The sequence below is a fragment of the Corvus cornix genome, chromosome 24 (genome assembly GCF_000738735.6).
Source record: "Corvus cornix cornix isolate S_Up_H32 chromosome 24, ASM73873v5, whole genome shotgun sequence".
In the NCBI taxonomy this organism is placed as follows: domain Eukaryota; kingdom Metazoa; phylum Chordata; class Aves; order Passeriformes; family Corvidae; genus Corvus; species Corvus cornix.
The window spans coordinates 2,611,180-2,627,769 of record NC_046353.1 but is presented as its reverse complement, the minus strand read 5'-3'; the positions used below and the strand labels follow the sequence as shown (position 1 = coordinate 2,627,769).

Below are 16,590 nucleotides of genomic sequence, written 5' to 3'. Positions count from 1 at the left end.
CTCTGCTAAAAATATCCAGGAGACTGTGAAATCCTCAGCTCCAGTCACCATCTGGGAACCTGTAACGTGTCAGAAACCTTCCCCAGCAAAGCCTGCACGAAGGAGAAACCCAGTACACCTCAACAACCTGTCCCTGGATCCTTCAGGACAAGAGGAGTTTGGGATCTGTCCCTGGGGGTTGGAACTAAAGGGTCTTTGAGGTCCCTTCCAAGCCAAACCGTTCTGGGAGGAGCATTTTTAGAGAATCTGGCTTATTAGGGTTTCTAGCAAATAGATGAGTTGAGGACTGAGTGGTTCAGCATCCATTCTCAGATTAATTTGAAGTTGATTCCCAAGGAGAAGTTCGGGTTCTCCTGGGTTTAATTGCAGAGTCTTTCTTTAAGGCAATGTCTCTCTTCTGTTCCAGGTCATCTCCTATAAACAGGTGAGGTCCAAACAGTGAAAACTCCGCATTCTTTTTGTCTTTTCCCAATTTTTTGGTCAGCTGCCGCTGTGTTCTGGCTTTCCAAGCCAAGGGCTTTCGGAGCCACAGAAACTGCAGGAAACTGCACCCCCAGCACCCCGAGGGACTCCCATTTCCAGGATCAGCCTTTGCTCACCCTGCTGGAGCTCCTCTCACTAATTCAGGGAGGCCAGACCCCCTCCCAGCCCTGCAGGTGCCGCGGTGTGTTCCCTCTGCCCTTCCCACTGATCCATCCACAGGATCACGGACTGTGGATGTAAAAAGCCAGGAGCAGAGGAATTTTCCAGCAGCTGAAGCATTTTGTGAAGTTTTCCCTTCTCATGCCAACTAGCTGAAAACAGTGTAGAGATTTTTGCAAACCAAGACTTTATCTTGCACCCGTGAACTTGTTTTCCAACTGTTGTTTTGGTACACTGGGGAAAATATTTTGAATGGGCGTTGTGGAACCTCCACCTATCATTCTAGAGGGTGGCTGATCAAGGGACCAATCCTATCATGCTCTCTTGCAGACCAAGTTATACAACCCAGTTTGTAATTAATGAAACAATTCCATTTTCCATTTTCTCCTTGGACCTGTGTTGTGATTCTTGCCGTTTCTTGGTACAACAGCGACAACGGGTTTGCACTGCCAAAGCTCTCCCCTTCATGGCTCTCCTGGATGCCCCTCAAGCCCTGGTTCCCTTCTTCCTCTGGAGCTAAACTGGCTCCAGAACTCTTTATTCCTGCAGGTGTTTGCACACTCAAGGATGAAATGAGGCCGTGGGAACCTGCGAGGTGTGAATGGCACAGGCTGCTGAGCAAACTGGAGCTGCTGCAGCACATCACTCCAGGCAGGGCAGGGAATGTTCCTCCCTGGCATCCCGGAGCTGGCAGGGAACTCGCAGGCCCTGGCAGAGCCTTGGCTGAGGCTCCCCTGCGAGCTGCTCCTGTGACAAAGTTCCTTTCTGCAATTAAGGCCTTGATGTCTTCTTCATATTTCTGGGGCAGTTTGTCAATAAATTACTCTCATTAAGGAAATTGCGTTGGAAGCTTTAAGTCTCCAGCTTGGCAGTGAATCTCTCCTGTGACTTTACAGTTGTAGTAGTTCTGGTTCTTTTCAGCTACAGTCATTCCCAGGCTGCTGGGACATATTCTTTTCATTCACAGTTGTGGGTAAGAATAAAGATATTCTGTTCCCACGGAGGGCACAAACTCTCTCTTATCTGTCTGTTTTGAAGATGGGAATGACAATATCTGGAGTCTGTCAGATATTTTTAGGCAGTCCCAATAGAGCTTTGTTAATTGGAAGAGCTATTTTTTCTGGAATAGATATGTTCAGAATGTCCAATAATTGATGAAGGCCTCCTGCAAATCCTCAGATGGAAGTGGGAGAGATTAATTTACCCTCCTCCTAAGTTGTTCTTGGAAATCTTCATTTTTTCAGCCAGTGAGCAGCAGTTTTCTGGGAAGACACTGGTGACTGAAGAGCTTGGACAAGGGGGACATCTGGCAAGGGGAGGACAGCCCTGGATTTGCTGTTTTCAGCATCTCCTCCCCTGCACACACGGAGTCTGGAGGGACCCCAGTCAGCCCTCTCCCTGTCATTTCTCCCAAGTGTTTTCCCCTAAAAAGGAGGACAGAGAACTCTCTTCTGCCTCTGGAAGTCAGAAGGAAAGCAAGAAAACTCAGCCTGGAGAGGCAGAACGTTGATGTGTGCTCGGTACAACTGCAGGGCACCGAACCAGGGCATATCCCAGGATAACCACATCTGATCCAGGGGCAGATCCAGACCCCTCCTTTTCCCTGGAGTCAATAAAAGCCCAGCACAGGCTGCTGTGAATCCTGAGCCTCATTTGGAGTCATCACAAGGTTCTTAACCAGCCAATGCATTCCACAGTCCTGGGGCCAGCCTTTGCTCCCACCCTGCTCTGGTGGGGAGGGATTCCTGCTGGCAGAGCTGCCAGGAACAGGGCTCAGCTCCTCTCAGCCCCTCTCAAGCGTCCTCTGGCAGGAATGAAGGAGCTTTTCAGTCCATCCTTCCCATTTCGTGTCCTCTGCAGCAATCAAGTCGAAGCACTTTAAGCCTCAGCTCACTTGGCCTAAACTCAGCTATTCCTGTGCACTCTCCCAACCTCCATTTCCTCATTTTGAAGGCAAGGACTTCCAGGGCTGAGGAGGCAGAATCATCTCTAGTCCCTCATTCCCTGCCACAGAGGCAGGATGTGAGCAAAGATGTTTAAGACACAAATAATCCTGATTTATCCTCTGTGCAGAAACGACCCTGGGCACCTGTTCCCAGCCCCTGCCAAACCCAGGGACTGCTCAGGGCTCCTCACCCCTCTCCTGCCATGCCCACATCCCCCTGGCTGGGCAGAACGGGCACGTAATAAAACCAACCAAGCCTTTCCTCTCAGCAGCCTGCGAGTCAGGAAGCCTGTTAGAGCTCCCGTGTCAGAAATCCAGCCTTGATTGTATCACAAGCAGTGAAACTGAGAAAAATGACAGCCCTGGTTAAAGCTGCCATATTTGGTTATGTGTGCTAAGAGGCACAGGCTCTGTGGTGGCTGGGTTGGCGGCGTGGGGAGGAGAAAGGGGTGAGAAATCACTTGCCACTGGAGCTACATGGAAATTAAAATGAAATGTCATCGCATTCGGAGGAGCCCAGGGTGTGGAGACAACTCCTCGGCGAGGAAGAGGCTCATTTGTGGTTATTTATTAGGCTCCATCTCATCTGAGCCGTGATTAACAGACGTCAGCTGCAATTTTTGACATTGCAGAGGTGGTTTTTGGGGTGGGGAGAAGAAGGCTGTGGGGCTGCTCTGCAAACCACATCCTTAAAGGAAAACCAGAACTGTCTGGTTGAACAAATATTTACCAGTTTGAGAAGTCAGCGGGCACAGAGCTCTCAGGCAGCCTCCTCAAGCTGAGCGGGAGAGGTCTGGAGGAAGAGGTGCCAAGGGCTGGAGAGGGAAGGGGGGGCTCTGAGCTTCCCTATGGGGATCCCCCCTCTCCTGGGGAGGGCACGAGCCCTGGGTGCCCCTCTGAGTCCCTCATGTCCCCAGTGCAGCCAGCTGGGGCTCACTGTGGGGTGACCTGACCTGGGAGATGTCTTTGCAACCCTGCCTGGGTCCCTGGGCAGCTCCTCTGCTGGGATCCAAGCCGGGTGTGGAGCAGCCGAAGGCGTGCTGACAGCAGGGGATATTCCCAAACCCCTCTGGAGCCTGTACCTGTGAATCCTGCTCCGTTTGGTGAATGCCTGATGGCCAGGCTGCAGCATGGCTGGGCTGTGCTCCTCTGGTGGCAGCAGATGCTCCCCTGCCCTGAAGAACTGCCACCCTAAACAGAAGTGTCAGACGATCCCACAGAGCTCCCCGAGGCAGCAGCAAAGGCCTCTGAGGGGAAGATCCTGTGCAAAGCCTGCACCAGCATTCCTGCCTTTCCTCTGGAGGGAGGAGTGCTGCTCAGGGAATGCTGCTCAGGGAACTGCTGAAGGTTGTGGTGCAGATCTGAGGCAGGACATGCACAGAATGGTTTGGGTTGGAAGGGACCTTAGAGATCATCCAGCCCTTTTTCACAGGCAGGGACACCTTCCACTATCCCAGAGCTCCATCCAGCCTGGCCTTGGATGCTTCCAGGGATGGGGCAGCCACAGCTTCTCTGGGAAATCCATTCCAGGGCCTCCCTACCCTCACAGGGAAGAATTCCTTCCTAATATAACACAGTATTTAATCACCAAATCCGATTGTAATCCTAGGAAACACTGGCAGAGAAAGGCCCTGGCTCCACAAGGCAGCAGCTGATGTGAAAACCCAACTGAGGTGGGGGAGGGACAATTCCAGCTGATTTCCAGGAGCTGGAAGAGTCAACCCCCTTTTATTTTGTGATAGCTAAGTCATTGATCCTAAGTTCTGCACGTACCAGAGGAACCAGAATTTTAACTAGATTTTAATTACTTGTTTGCTCTTGGCAGGAGCCACTCAGCACAGAGATAGATGCGTGAATTTGTTTCTGTTCATCCCCAACGCTGCATCCTTAACAGGATGGAGAGGGGGCTGGGAGAGGCAGCTTGAATGGTTTATTCCTTCTGGCTGCTATTGTTGGGCTGACAGAAACCGAGGCACTGTCACTCACGTCACACTCGACACCGAGCAGAGCGCGTTTCCAAAATGCACATTGGGAATAACGAGGCTGCAAAAGGAGCTGGCCGCCTGTGACACTGGGGTTTGGGAGTAACTGGGGAAAATCCGGCCTCTCCTGAGCTTCAGGGAGACGATAAAACAATGGAGAATGCAAATAAAAGAGGATCTGTGGGAATTTAAGACAAGTTTGGCTAAGCAAAGACACACCACCATGTACATGCTTGCACACACCAATCCCTTGGGAATGTTCCCAGCTGTTTTGATTCAGAAAAATCTGTGCCCCACTCCTGGAAGTGCTTAAGGCCAGGTTGGACGGGGCTTGGAGCAACCTGGGATAGGGGAAGGGGTCCCTGCCCATGGCAAGGGGTGGTGGCACTGGATGAGCTTTAAGGTCCTTCCAACCCAAACTATTCCAGCATCCTGTGATTCTACAACTGTGCTGGGAGCACCGCTGAGGTTAAGAAGCTTTCCTTGGGCTGCAGGGGCTGCTGATTTTAGGGTGAACAATGAGGAGGCTGAGAGCAGAGAGGCAGAGCCCAGCCAGGGCGAGGAGCTGACTGCCCATGCTGAGCTCAGCCTGGCACCCTGCCTGCCCCGGGCACTCCAGGAGGGACATTTTCCCCTGGGGTCAGGAAAGCAGAGGGCTGATCTCTGCTGTAGAGCATTTCCAGGAGGTGACAGCAAAGAAAGCAACCCAGGATTCCTCCCTGATGTGATTCTCGGGTGAGAGAAGGCAGCAAGAGAGCAAAGCTGAGATCAGGAACACGGCCTAATCTGCACCCACAGATATCCCAGCTCAGCCTCCCAGATAGTCTTTCCACTAAATCCAACTGGATGGTGACTCCAAACCAGCTTTCTGCAGCTGTGGGAGCACCCAGCCACGCTGCTGGGCTGCTGCACCCCTCCAGCCAAGCCTGCCCTCAGCACCCCTCACCCTGTGGCCTTAAAGCCTCTTAAAGCCACTTAAAGCCATTCTAAAACCATCCTGCGACCCCCACTGTGCCAAAAAAACCCCATCATGTGCCCTGGGAGGAGTGAGGAGAGAAGCCAAAGGCTGGGGGGTTGGACAGGAGCAGAATTCACCAATCCTGACACACGGCAGAAGGACAGAGAAAAGCAGGAAATAAAGGTCGAGCACATTTGCGTTTAAATGAGAAACCAAAATATTTTTATGAGTCGTTCATTATTCTCCTATAACCAGGCAGGTTTGCATGCAAATAATGGAGGGACATAAATGGCTCTAAAACCAGGCTCTTACCATGTGAACTCGGTAGAGAATGCTAATTCCCAGAGTCATGAAGGGCTTGGAGAAATCAATCACCTTCTCCCGCTCCGCCGTGATCGTCAGCCCTGCCACAGCCAGATCGGCTTTCTGGAGAGAAGGGACAGTGGCAAAGGTCAGAATCCTGGGGAAGCAGCAAACCTGGGGCCACACAGGACACCTGCTCCTGCAGGGGGGTGTCCCACCTGCCCGGGCCATCGCTGTGGAAACAGCAGGAGCTTTGCTGGTGGCCTCCACTGGCTCCCCACACCCCCCTGCCCGGGTGGGTTTCACACAAGCCCTGCTCAAACACACCCCAAAGTTTAGCCCACCCTGTGCTCTGGAGCATTCTCTCCATTTTTCCTTCCCTTTCCCCGTTTTTCCTTCCCTCTCAGGCTGGAGCAGCACCACAACAGCAGCTCCTTCCCCTGAGTGCTCACAGCCTGCTTGCCATTTTTATTCATTTAATGCATTAAAACCTGGAGCCATAAACCAATAAATATTATATTAATGTATAGAAAATACAACCTCCCCCTTCCCTGTTGAACACATCTGTTCAGGTACAAACAAGCACCACAGGTAGGTGACAAAGCAGCATCCTCACCCCTGTCCTCTGAGCCATGGAGTTCACAAACCTGCCCAGACTTCCAGAACTAAAGATTAGTCTCAAAAAAAATAAAATAAAATAAAATTCAGAGGCTTGGCATTAAAGTTTGCAGATTGACTTGCAAAGCAAATGAGATTAGGGGGAGAAAAAAATAAAAATAACTTCTTCCCATGTTAATACCCTTGTAATATAGATAAGGGATTTGAATTTTAAATATTATTTTTATTACTTTAGCTCTTTTAATGTCTGTAATTGCTTTCAGTAAAAATGAAACCTCCACTCCCTTATCCATTTGTTTCTCTGCTTTGCAGGGAGATGATTATGCATGTGGAAAAAGAGAAGATGGGAAGGGAAAGAAAAGCTATTTGCACTTTTTGTCCCTAAATTTGACAAGGTCTGTGCAGATGCCAAGGCACCACCAGGCCTGATGGGGATCCTGGGAAAGGCTGGGGTTGCAAGAAGGAGGAGCAGCACTGCTGGAAGCAGGAGAGGGAGAAGAAGGGAGAAGAAGGGAAGGGAGAAGAAGGGAAGGGAGAAGAAGGGAGAAGAAGGGAGAAGAAGGGAGAAGAAGGGAGAAGAAGGGAGAAGAAGGGAGAAGAAGGGAAGGGAAGGGAAGGGAAGGGAATAGAAGGGAATAGAAGGGAAGGGAAGGGAAGGGAAGGGAAGGGAAGGGAAGGAAGGGAAGGGAAGGGAAGGGAAGGGAAGGGAAGGGAAGGAAGGGAAGGGAAGGGAAGGGAAGGGAAGGGAAGGGAAGGGAAGGGAAGGGAAGGGAAGGGAAGGGAAGGGAAGGGAAGGGAAGGGAAGGGAAGGGAAGGGAAGGCAAGGCAAGGCAAGGCAAGGCAAGGCAAGGCAAGGCAAGGCAAGGCAAGGCAAGGCAAGGCAAGGCAAGGCAAGGCAAGGCAAGGCAAGGCAAGGCAAGGCAAGGCAAGGCAAGGCAAGGCAAGGCAAGGCAAGGCAAGGCAAGGCAAGGCAAGGCAAGGCAAGGCAAGGCAAGGCAAGGCAAGGCAAGGCAAGGCAAGGCAAGGCAAGGCAAGGCAAGGCAAGGCAAGGCAAGGCAAGGCGACCCAGGAGCCCAGGAAGGGGTCACGGAGAAGGTGACACTTCACAGGCCATGCAGGGCTGCTTGGACATGCTCAGCACCAGGTTTTTTGTTTCCAAGCAGCTCTTACAGATTCCTAAGAGGTTCAGGCTGGAATGAATTATGAGCTGAGGAGAATTTCTGCATAGCCAGACATTTACCCAGAGGCTTTTTAAAAGACACCAATAATCCAAACGTGGTGTGCGAGCAGTTGAGCCCTGGGTAAACACCGGCAGATTACTAAAATGGGATCAGCTCATCTCTGGAACGTGGCATGTGGAGAATTTTATCTACAAGGAAAGCCTAAAGCTCCCTGAACCTCTCTTGTCTCTACTTAAAAGGTTTGTAGGTACCACTGTCCCAGGGAGAGCTCTCCCAGCAAAGCCCCCGGTGCAGACACAGCTTAGTCTGAATTCTTCTCCCAGTTCTCCAAACTGAACACAATTCCACCAGCAAAGCCACAGACTAAAAGAGAGGGTAAAAATGCCACGACAGGAGTGTTTCATGGCAAAGCTTCCAGGAAATTTTCATTTCGGGGGCAAATACAGAAGTGCTGATGGAAGGAGCAGCTCTGTCCCCACGTTTACCCACCTTTGGGGTCCTGACCATTCCCTGGGGAGAAGCAACATCTTGGTTGTTCCCTGAACATCTCGGGGTTGCTGAACGTAGGCAGCAGCACCTTGAAATGCTCTTCCCTACACAAAACACGACAAAATCCATCCCCCTCCCTGTGCCCAGGGAGCACAGACCCAGCACAGCCTTCCCTGGGCACTCTGACTTTGTGCCCAGCTCCCTTCTCTCATCTCCAGCGGCTTCTGCCATTCCACCAGAGTTATTCCTTCTGCTCACTCCCTGCCAACTTTTTAGGACTCCTGCCACATCCGAACTTTCTGCAGCAGAGCCCCAGCTCCTCATCACTCTTCTCTTCTCTCTGCAGGCTCAGTCATGCAAGTTAAGAGCTGATCTCTGATAGCAGGAAACTTTGATCTGGCAATGGCATGCAAAGAATTCTCTGCCTGAATTTCATCCATTTCATGCTTTCAGCTCTGCTTCCTGACAAAACTTCTTGTGATTCACCGAGCTCAGTGGAGCTCTGCAGACCTGAGTCCCCTCCAGCCTCCCCCACCTGAGCACAGGTAGCTGTTGGGATTTTCTGGGCTAAGGGATGCCCTGGGGGAGGAGAAATGGATTTTGCCTTGTGCCCCTGCACTCTGTCCACATCTGGGCTCTGGGGAGAGGGAAAAACAGGAGGCAAAGAGGGGGGAAAGAGGGGTTGGTTTTCATCCTCCCAGCACAGTTGCAGCTATAAATGTCGGCATGAAATAGGCTTTGAAAACGACCCAGAGCTTTTTGGGAGCGGAGACAGCCGCTTCTCTTGACAAAACACCACCTAAACAAGGCCAAACCCTCGCTAGGTGAGAGGAAACCCAGGTGGGCTGGCGTGCCAGACAAAAGCTGCCAGCACCGCCACCCTACCTGGCATTCCCGTGGGCTCTGCCTGCATCGGGGCTCTGGAAAGGACATTAAACACGGGGGCTGAGCCGGGCTCCCGAGGAGGAACAACAATTAAGCATCCTTCAGGAGCAAATTGCAGGGACTGCCAGTCCAGAGGCGGCTTCCACCCCCTCTCCGCTGGGCTGGCAGGGCTCAGCTCGGTGCTAATGGTGATGAATGGAGCCTGACGTCAGCCCCAGCCCGGAGAGCATCCCAGCAAAGCCTCCCACGGCATGGGATAGCAGGAACCAGCCGGGAGAACAGCCCAGCTCCGGCCCCACAGCGATTCCCAGCCCTCCGCTGGGCTGCGGGGACACAGCACAGGGAGAAGGTGCCAGCAGAGCTGTGTCTGTGTCAAACACCTGGAAAACAAGCCAGGACAGCTCTGGGAGCACAGGGCTGGGATCTCTTTCAGGAGCAGGAGTCCCTCGCTTGAACAGCTCCTTGGATGCTGCATCCCCTGGGTGCGCATGACAGCGGTGTTGTCACCAGCGCTGCCCACGGAGCCCTGGCAGCGTGACCAGAGGCAGCAAAACTTTTTTCTACCCTGTCCCTGTGCTCAAAAAGCCTCCCAGAAAGGTGAAATTGCTGTTCAAGCTCCAGGAGCCACCTGGCTGCCAGGTATTACCCGACTGCAGAGCCAGCAGCACCAGCACGGGGTTGTTGCCCCGCGGGGAACCCACCCAGCTGGAGGTGACCCTGCTCCCTGCAGGATCATCTCCAGAGGTTTTCTGCTGTTCCACACAACTCCATGAAGCTCAAATGCCTATTCCTGCATTTAAAGGCAGGAGGGTCACTCCAAACAGGTGTTTGGGGATTTTTTAAGGACAAGTGTGGGTTCTGCTGTATCGGAAGTGACAGCCTGCAAATCCCGGAGGCTGCAGCTCTCCCTGCAGGCCACAGCCCGGGGTGAGTGACCAGCACTCAGTGCAGATGTCAGCCTCGAGTCTGCCCTCGCCCACCCTGCCTCAGCTGGACTCTCTCTGTGGCTGGGAGGACAAAGCCTGTGCCAGGTGTTCACTCTGCCCACGGCAAAGCCAGCTGAGGTGAAGCACCAGGAATGGGGACCCAAAGCACAGAGGGACAGCAGTGAGACCAGCCCAGCTCACCCCACCCTGTGTTTGATGTCTCAGCAGCGCCTTGCAGACCCCTCTGCCCATCCCCTCGCCGTGGTTGCACAAAAACCCACAGCTGCTCCCTTCCCAGCCTCTCCTGGAGCCCCCTTGTCACAGCTGCCACCACGACAGCCTGCAAACCCCGTCCCGCTGCCTCCCTCACCCACACTCAGCTCTTCTCTCCACACACCAACACCCACCAGGACTCTGCCAGTTCTGGAGAGTTTTCTCCTCCCTTTCCCCTTCCTGCCGCTCTCCAGCTTTGGAGCAGCTGAAGGGAAAGCAGCACCCGTCCTCCAGCAAGGAAAACCAGCACCCCAAAGCTTTAAGGGGTTTCCTGTTCTTGGTGTTGCTGCTCCTGAGGCTGGACAAGATGGACAACTTCACGTCCCTCACTTTACAAAGAGCTTTGGTCACCACTGATCCTGGCCAGATTCAAGGCAGGAGAGCAAAGGCCGGGGTGGTGGGACAAGGCCAAGGCTGTCATGTTGCTGTGAAAATACATCCCTTGGTCTGTGCCGTGCCAAAGGATTCATTTCAGCTCGAGGATGAGCTGGAGAGAGAGAGAAGGGGAAGTGCAGACACCATCAGGGACTCTGAGCCAGAGCTGCACTGCAGCAGCAAGGAGCAGGATGTAATTCTTCCAGCCCAAATGCCCTTTAAGTCTCTGATGCCAGAAAGCAGGAGATGGGAAGATTTTCTGTTCTCCCTTGTTTGTTTGTCTGTGCCAGAGCCAGGAAGGCTGACAGGGAGAGCGACTTTGCTGCCCTGCTCACTCCAGGAACGAGCAGGGTGCTCAATCTCCCTGTCCTGCGTGCTCAGAGGGACAAATTAGCCCAGGCTTGTCTGGGTTGGTGACATCCTTCACTACAGAATGGGCTTGAGGGACCCTTCATCAGGAACTGGAGTGACAGGACAAGGGGGAGAGGCTTCAAACTGAGAGAGAGGAGGATGAAATATTGGGAAGGAGTCCTGTCCTGTGAGGGGGGGGGGGACTGGGATGGAATTCCCAGAGAAGTTGTGACCGCCCCATCCCTGGAAGTGTCCAAAGCCAGGCTGGATGAGGCTTGAAGCAGCTTGGGACAGTGGAAGGTGTAAATGGGGTTGGAACTAAATCCCCATTCTGTGATTCTGAGTCCTTCCAAGTGGTTTCTCCCAAGCCAAACCTCCATGAGCTGATCACAAACTGTACAGGATTCCCATGCCAGCCCATTCCCTCTCTTCCTTACCTCCCAGTCTGTTTTGTGAGCAGGTCAATAAGACATGTACTGGTGAATTTGGGTCAACAGCAAATTTATGTTAGCACAGCATCCTGCTCAGTCATAGCACGGCGCACAATTAGCTGTAATGGAATTCCCAGCGCTTAAGAATAAATCAATAGCTGGTTAATTTAGAAGCAATAGAAAGAAACATTTTTTTTTCCCAAATAGCCTAGAGTTGCTCTGAGAAGATTCCGTGCCACAGAGGGATTACGGGGAAAGTGTTGCATGGAGCTGGGTAAGTCTGTGACCTTTTGGTCCTGCACATTATTGAGCGTGAGTTAAACCTAATTTTCTGGTGGCTGATCAGGGTCATGGAGGAATCACTTTCCTACAGTGATATTGTGCTGGACAGAGGAAAAGCTTTCATTCTGGGAAGGATTTGGGACTTTTTTGAGAGGTTTGTGCCCCAACTGATCCCCTCTCTGTCCTAAAGGAGCAGAGTGCCCAAGGGATAAATCCACTGAAAGAGGAACATGTGCACCCAGCACAGATCTGCTGGATCCCACGGGACAGGGATGAACAAGGGGCTGGAATCAAGGACAAACTCCCTTGGGGACTGACTGTCAAGGATGGAGAGGAGCCCCTTGGACAGTGAAAAGCCCTCAAAAAACAACACCCCAGGCAGTGCTGAATAAACTCAACACCAAGCACACACAGCTCTGCCCTGGCTGACCTGAGCCCAGTCCCTGGGATTGATCAAAAACTTGCTGAAACCATTATTAAAAACTCTCAGGGATATAGGGAGAACAACAGACAAAGCTGTTTCTCTTCTCCAATTTGTGATCCAGCCTCACAGGCTCTGACAGCTCTGCCCTGCAGAAGCAGAAGTAAAAATCCTCCTAAATAAGGCTCAAGCTGCAGAAGAAACAAATGGTTTCTCTGTGAAGATGAAGTTAAAACACTCTTCACTGGAGAAAAACAACCCTCCAGAAGGTCCCATTTAATGAAGAGGCACTGCCAAGGTTAGTAGGCCAAAAGTTTGATGGCTGCTCCCTCCCTTTGATCAGATGCTGCGCTCGGCTCCTTCCCTTCTGCCTCCCCAAAGGAATGTTGCAGGAGTGTAATTGTGTGTGTGTACACACACACAGACACAAGGATGGATAAAAACGATGCCAATAGCCTGGAGCATTTGCAAACAGCCTCACAGAAGCTCTTTTAAAAGAGCAGATGGAGGTGGGATCTCAGCTGGTGTCGAGAGCGACTGCTCTGGGAAGGGTGACCCAGGAGACAGGGAGGCAGCTCAGGAGAGTCTCCAGTCTGTTCAGTGCCCTGTCTGTGACCCTCTGAAAACCCCAAATCCCTCCCTCTTTCAGAAAAAGAGTTGTCCCAGCTGACCTCAAACACTGAGTTGAAACTCCTAAGGCAGGATGAGCATCACCCTTCGCCATGTGGGGAAGAAGCAGACGGTGCCAGTGGGCATCTTTGAGAGATCATGGAACCATTAAAGACCACAGAATCATGGAAAACACCTCCAAAATCCTCCAGTCCAACCTTCAACCTAATTCCACTGTGCCCAATAAACCACAGAGTGAAGCTACGCTCATTTTCCAGGGAGGAAAGATCTGGCAGGAGCCTCAGAGCCCAGCCTGGAGCCACAGGGGATGGATTTGGACCCTTGTCCTCCTGCTCTGCAGAAGGCAAATGACTCAGGGTCTTCTCTCCCACAGTGGGGGGATTATCACCAATCCACGTCACCGTGGATTTGTCACCAGCTGGGAAAGTGTCACTGGGCTCTCACAGGCACATCAGTAATGACAAGGCAGGGTAGAAATCAGTGAGGAGGTATTAGCTTAAATAGCATCAATCCCACTGTTAGCTGGGGCTAAGCCTATTTTCCTAAGGATCTCAGAGCATTTTCCGAGCTGTATTTAAGCTTCAGGAAGCCTGGGAAGGAACACAGAGGAAAACAAAGAGCAGGGACGGGGGGTCCAGGCTGGCTGAGCCCAGGTATATGCAGAATTATTGTCAAACCCAGCAAAATAATTCAGTTTTCAGCTTTGCTGCTGGGCAGCAGCTCCACAGAGCAAAGCAGTGAAAAGAACTCAAGCCATGCACTTCAAGGAAATAGAAAATGTTCTTCTCCAAAAGCAGCACCGAGTTAAGCAGCTGAACTGAATCTGCCAAAACTTTTCTAGGCTGAAATGGGATTCTTCCTTGCCTCCTTCCCAGTCTGGTTTTGTAAATGTTTTCAGCTTGTACCAAGCCCTGCCAGAGTCTGTGCATTTTCCTGTTGCAAATTTTCATTAATAATTAACTCTGCAACGAGTTCTTATATAGAATCCCAGAGTTCAGGTCTCCTTTCCAACAAAGTGAGCACCCCTGAGAGCATCCCACGGCCCTGTTCTTGCTCTGACTTCTTCCCACACCGTCACACCACCCCAAGAAACACATTTTCCACCGGCAGAACACATTAAGTGGAAATCCTCTGCTCCAAGCCTCCCACATGGACTAAAACCCCATCCATCCTCATCCTCCCGGAGCACTTCACAAAGCACCGGGGCTTTGCAGCGCCAAATCCCAGCGGAGCAGAGTTAAAAAGAGCAGCTAATCCACTTACCCGAGCTATCAGCTCCCCTACCATCCCTGTCCAGGTGCCGTTGGCCTCGGGGACTCCGTAGACGCCGTCCCCAACCAGGTGGATTTTGTAGTTGAAGCGCAGGATCTCCGCCAGCTCCTTCAGCATGTCCACGCAGAAGCCCTCGTAGCGGTCGTTGCCTTCCAGCTCCTGGTGGTTCCACTTCAGCATTAAGTAAGGGTTTTCCTGCAGTGAAACTGGGCAGCTGTCATTCCCATCTTAGCCGAGGCGTCCCGCCAGCACGGAGCAGGGAGGGCAGCGCCAGAGGCTCACAGGGTGGGTTGATTGGGAAGAAACCTTCAAAAACATCTAGTTCCAACCCCAAAAAGCACATCCCAGCCCAATGAATGCCCGTCAGCCTGGATATGGGAGGCTTGGGAGCTCAGGTGGTGCCAAGCTCTCAGAGCTGTCTCCACACTGGCCTCTGCTGTGGGGGGGGTGCAGCAGATTTATCCCAGTTTAGGACATGAAGCAGAGCTAAGGGATCATGATTTGGGAGCTGGTTCCAGCTGGGAAGTGCCAGGGCAGCCCAGTGACTGCTCCAAGTCATGGCAGGACATCCAGACCTCAATCTCTCCTGGCACAGAGCCACTTCTCCAGTCTGTCTCCTTTTCAACAAACTTTGTGGGGCAAGAGGAGACAGTCAGGAGTTTGGGTGTCTTTAAAGAAGGAGCAAAAACATCACTGGACAGGCAGCACCTGGAAGGAGAACCTACTGAACACAGACAGTGGTGCCTGTGGATGTGAAATTCTCATAAAAATCGTGCCCATCTTGGCCAATATTTATAATTTTATGGGTAGAAGGGGCAAATGTCCCTTCCCACTCCACAGGCCAAACAAGAGCCCAGTTCCAAGCTGGATGCAGAATGGCAGCGTGTCCCCATCCCAGCCCTGCCCCCAGCTGCCTCTGAACCATCAAACACCATTTCCACACAACATCGACTTGAGCTTAATTACTCTGCCAGGAATTGTTCCCCGTGCTGTAATTAGAGATTTGCTCTCCTCTCCTTTGTGGAGTCAGCGTGGAAATGCCACAGGGTGCGGGGTAGGACCAGGGAGCGATATTCCAGCTGACCCCACCCCTGAGGGCTGGGCTGGCCGGGAGCTGATGGGAACTGCAGGTGCCCCCCTCCCTTACCAGGATGGTGGTGACAATGAGCGTGGTGTTGAAGAGGCTGTCGGATATGTTGGAGGAGAAGATCCTCTTGTCCATGCTGAGCCCTTCAGAGACGTGCCAGTGGCCAATCTGGAGAGAGAAACAGCACAATAAGGGGATTTATAGGGCGAGTCACTGCCCATATGGCTCTGGTGAGGGACAACCCCGGAGCTGGCCTGTTTAGGGATGCTCCATTACCTTCACAACGCACCCCAGAACGGGTCAGCAGAGAGATTAACCCGCTGTGCACACCCCACCTGCTCTGCAGTGCCACCAACCCGGCCCTGTGCTGCCTTCCCACGCGTCCTCCCTGCAGAGCCCTGCGCGGGGACAACGCTGTGAGCTGGGCAGCTCCCTGGGAGCCACACAGCCTTGTGTGCTGTCCCCAAATGCCACCAAATGGGTCCATCTTAGCCAGAAATCCCCAACCTGCGGGTTTGTCCCTGCCAGCGTGGTGCTGGGAGCCTCTGCCATGCACCTTGGTGGCAGGTGATGGGACAAAGCCACCTTCTCAGTAGTGCTGCTCCACGACTCATGTCCTCTTCCAGCTCCTAACTACCACAATTAAGCACTTCCCAATCCTTTGATTCAGGCTCATCACACCCAACAGCTCCACCGACAGCTCGATTTACCCATCCAAGCATCATCATGGCTGCAGCAAACCCAGATTCCCAGCGTGGATGGCAGGGACCAGTCCTCCCAGCGCTGGGGAGGACAGCAGGACTCAGCTGTGACACAACTGCCTTCAGCCGGGGGGAGGAATATTCCACAAAACCTAATTTTAACTTCAAGAGCCTAATCTCCCTCCCTCAGAGCTCTGGGCAGGGAGATCAGCACCTCCAGCAGCTCATTCAGAGCATGCAAATTAAACTCTTGCTCTCTTATTGTCCTTAAAAGAGCCTCTGCTTTTCCTCCTCTGCTTTTCCTTGTGGATACTCGTGGCTGATGGAGGCCAGCTCCCTCTGAACCCCCTTCTCCTCCTTTTTCTCCTCTGTCCCATCAGGTTCCAGCACTCTGCTGGCGTCCTCTGACACCTCTGTAGTGGGGTGCTGTGGCCCTGAGAGGTAGCAGGTGACCCTAAAGATGCTGGGGGTCTTCAGAGCTCCTCCAGAGCAAATCCATGCCCAGCTCCCTCCTGTGACACTGGGACTGAGGCAGGCTATCCTCTCACTGTCAGGGTGGGAGGAATTAATTGATTTTCCCTTCTGTCACTGAGTAATCTTGTTAGGTCGGGGGGGGAAGGTGGTTTGGAGCCCTGGAATTGTCTCCGTGCCTGCTCTCAGCACCACTTGGCCTCTGGTGTGACCAGTGGCTCGAGGACTTGGGGGTCACCCGGATCTGAGCCCAGCACAGACACCCTCACAGACTGGATCCCTCTGGGTGTTGAGGGAAGGGCCAAGTCCTTTCCTCTCCCAGGTATGGGTGCAAATCCAGCCCAAGTGACCGACAAGCCACAGTGGG

General features: G+C 52.6%; 1 protein-coding gene across 3 annotated transcripts in view; it reads right to left on the bottom strand.

The window, feature by feature from the left end:
• Positions 1 to 16,590, bottom strand: part of GRIK4 (glutamate ionotropic receptor kainate type subunit 4) — a 177,303-nt gene that overhangs the window by 13,118 nt on the left and 147,595 nt on the right. For all 3 annotated transcript variants that reach the window (XM_010403873.3, XM_039564965.1, XM_019288611.2), the window contains 3 exons: positions 15,112 to 15,219; positions 13,956 to 14,159; positions 5,840 to 5,953 (listed from right to left, as the gene is read on the bottom strand). In XM_010403873.3, coding sequence (XP_010402175.1) covers positions 5,840 to 5,953; positions 13,956 to 14,159; positions 15,112 to 15,219 — 426 coding nt within the window. The remainder of the gene's footprint in view (positions 1 to 5,839; positions 5,954 to 13,955; positions 14,160 to 15,111; positions 15,220 to 16,590) is intronic.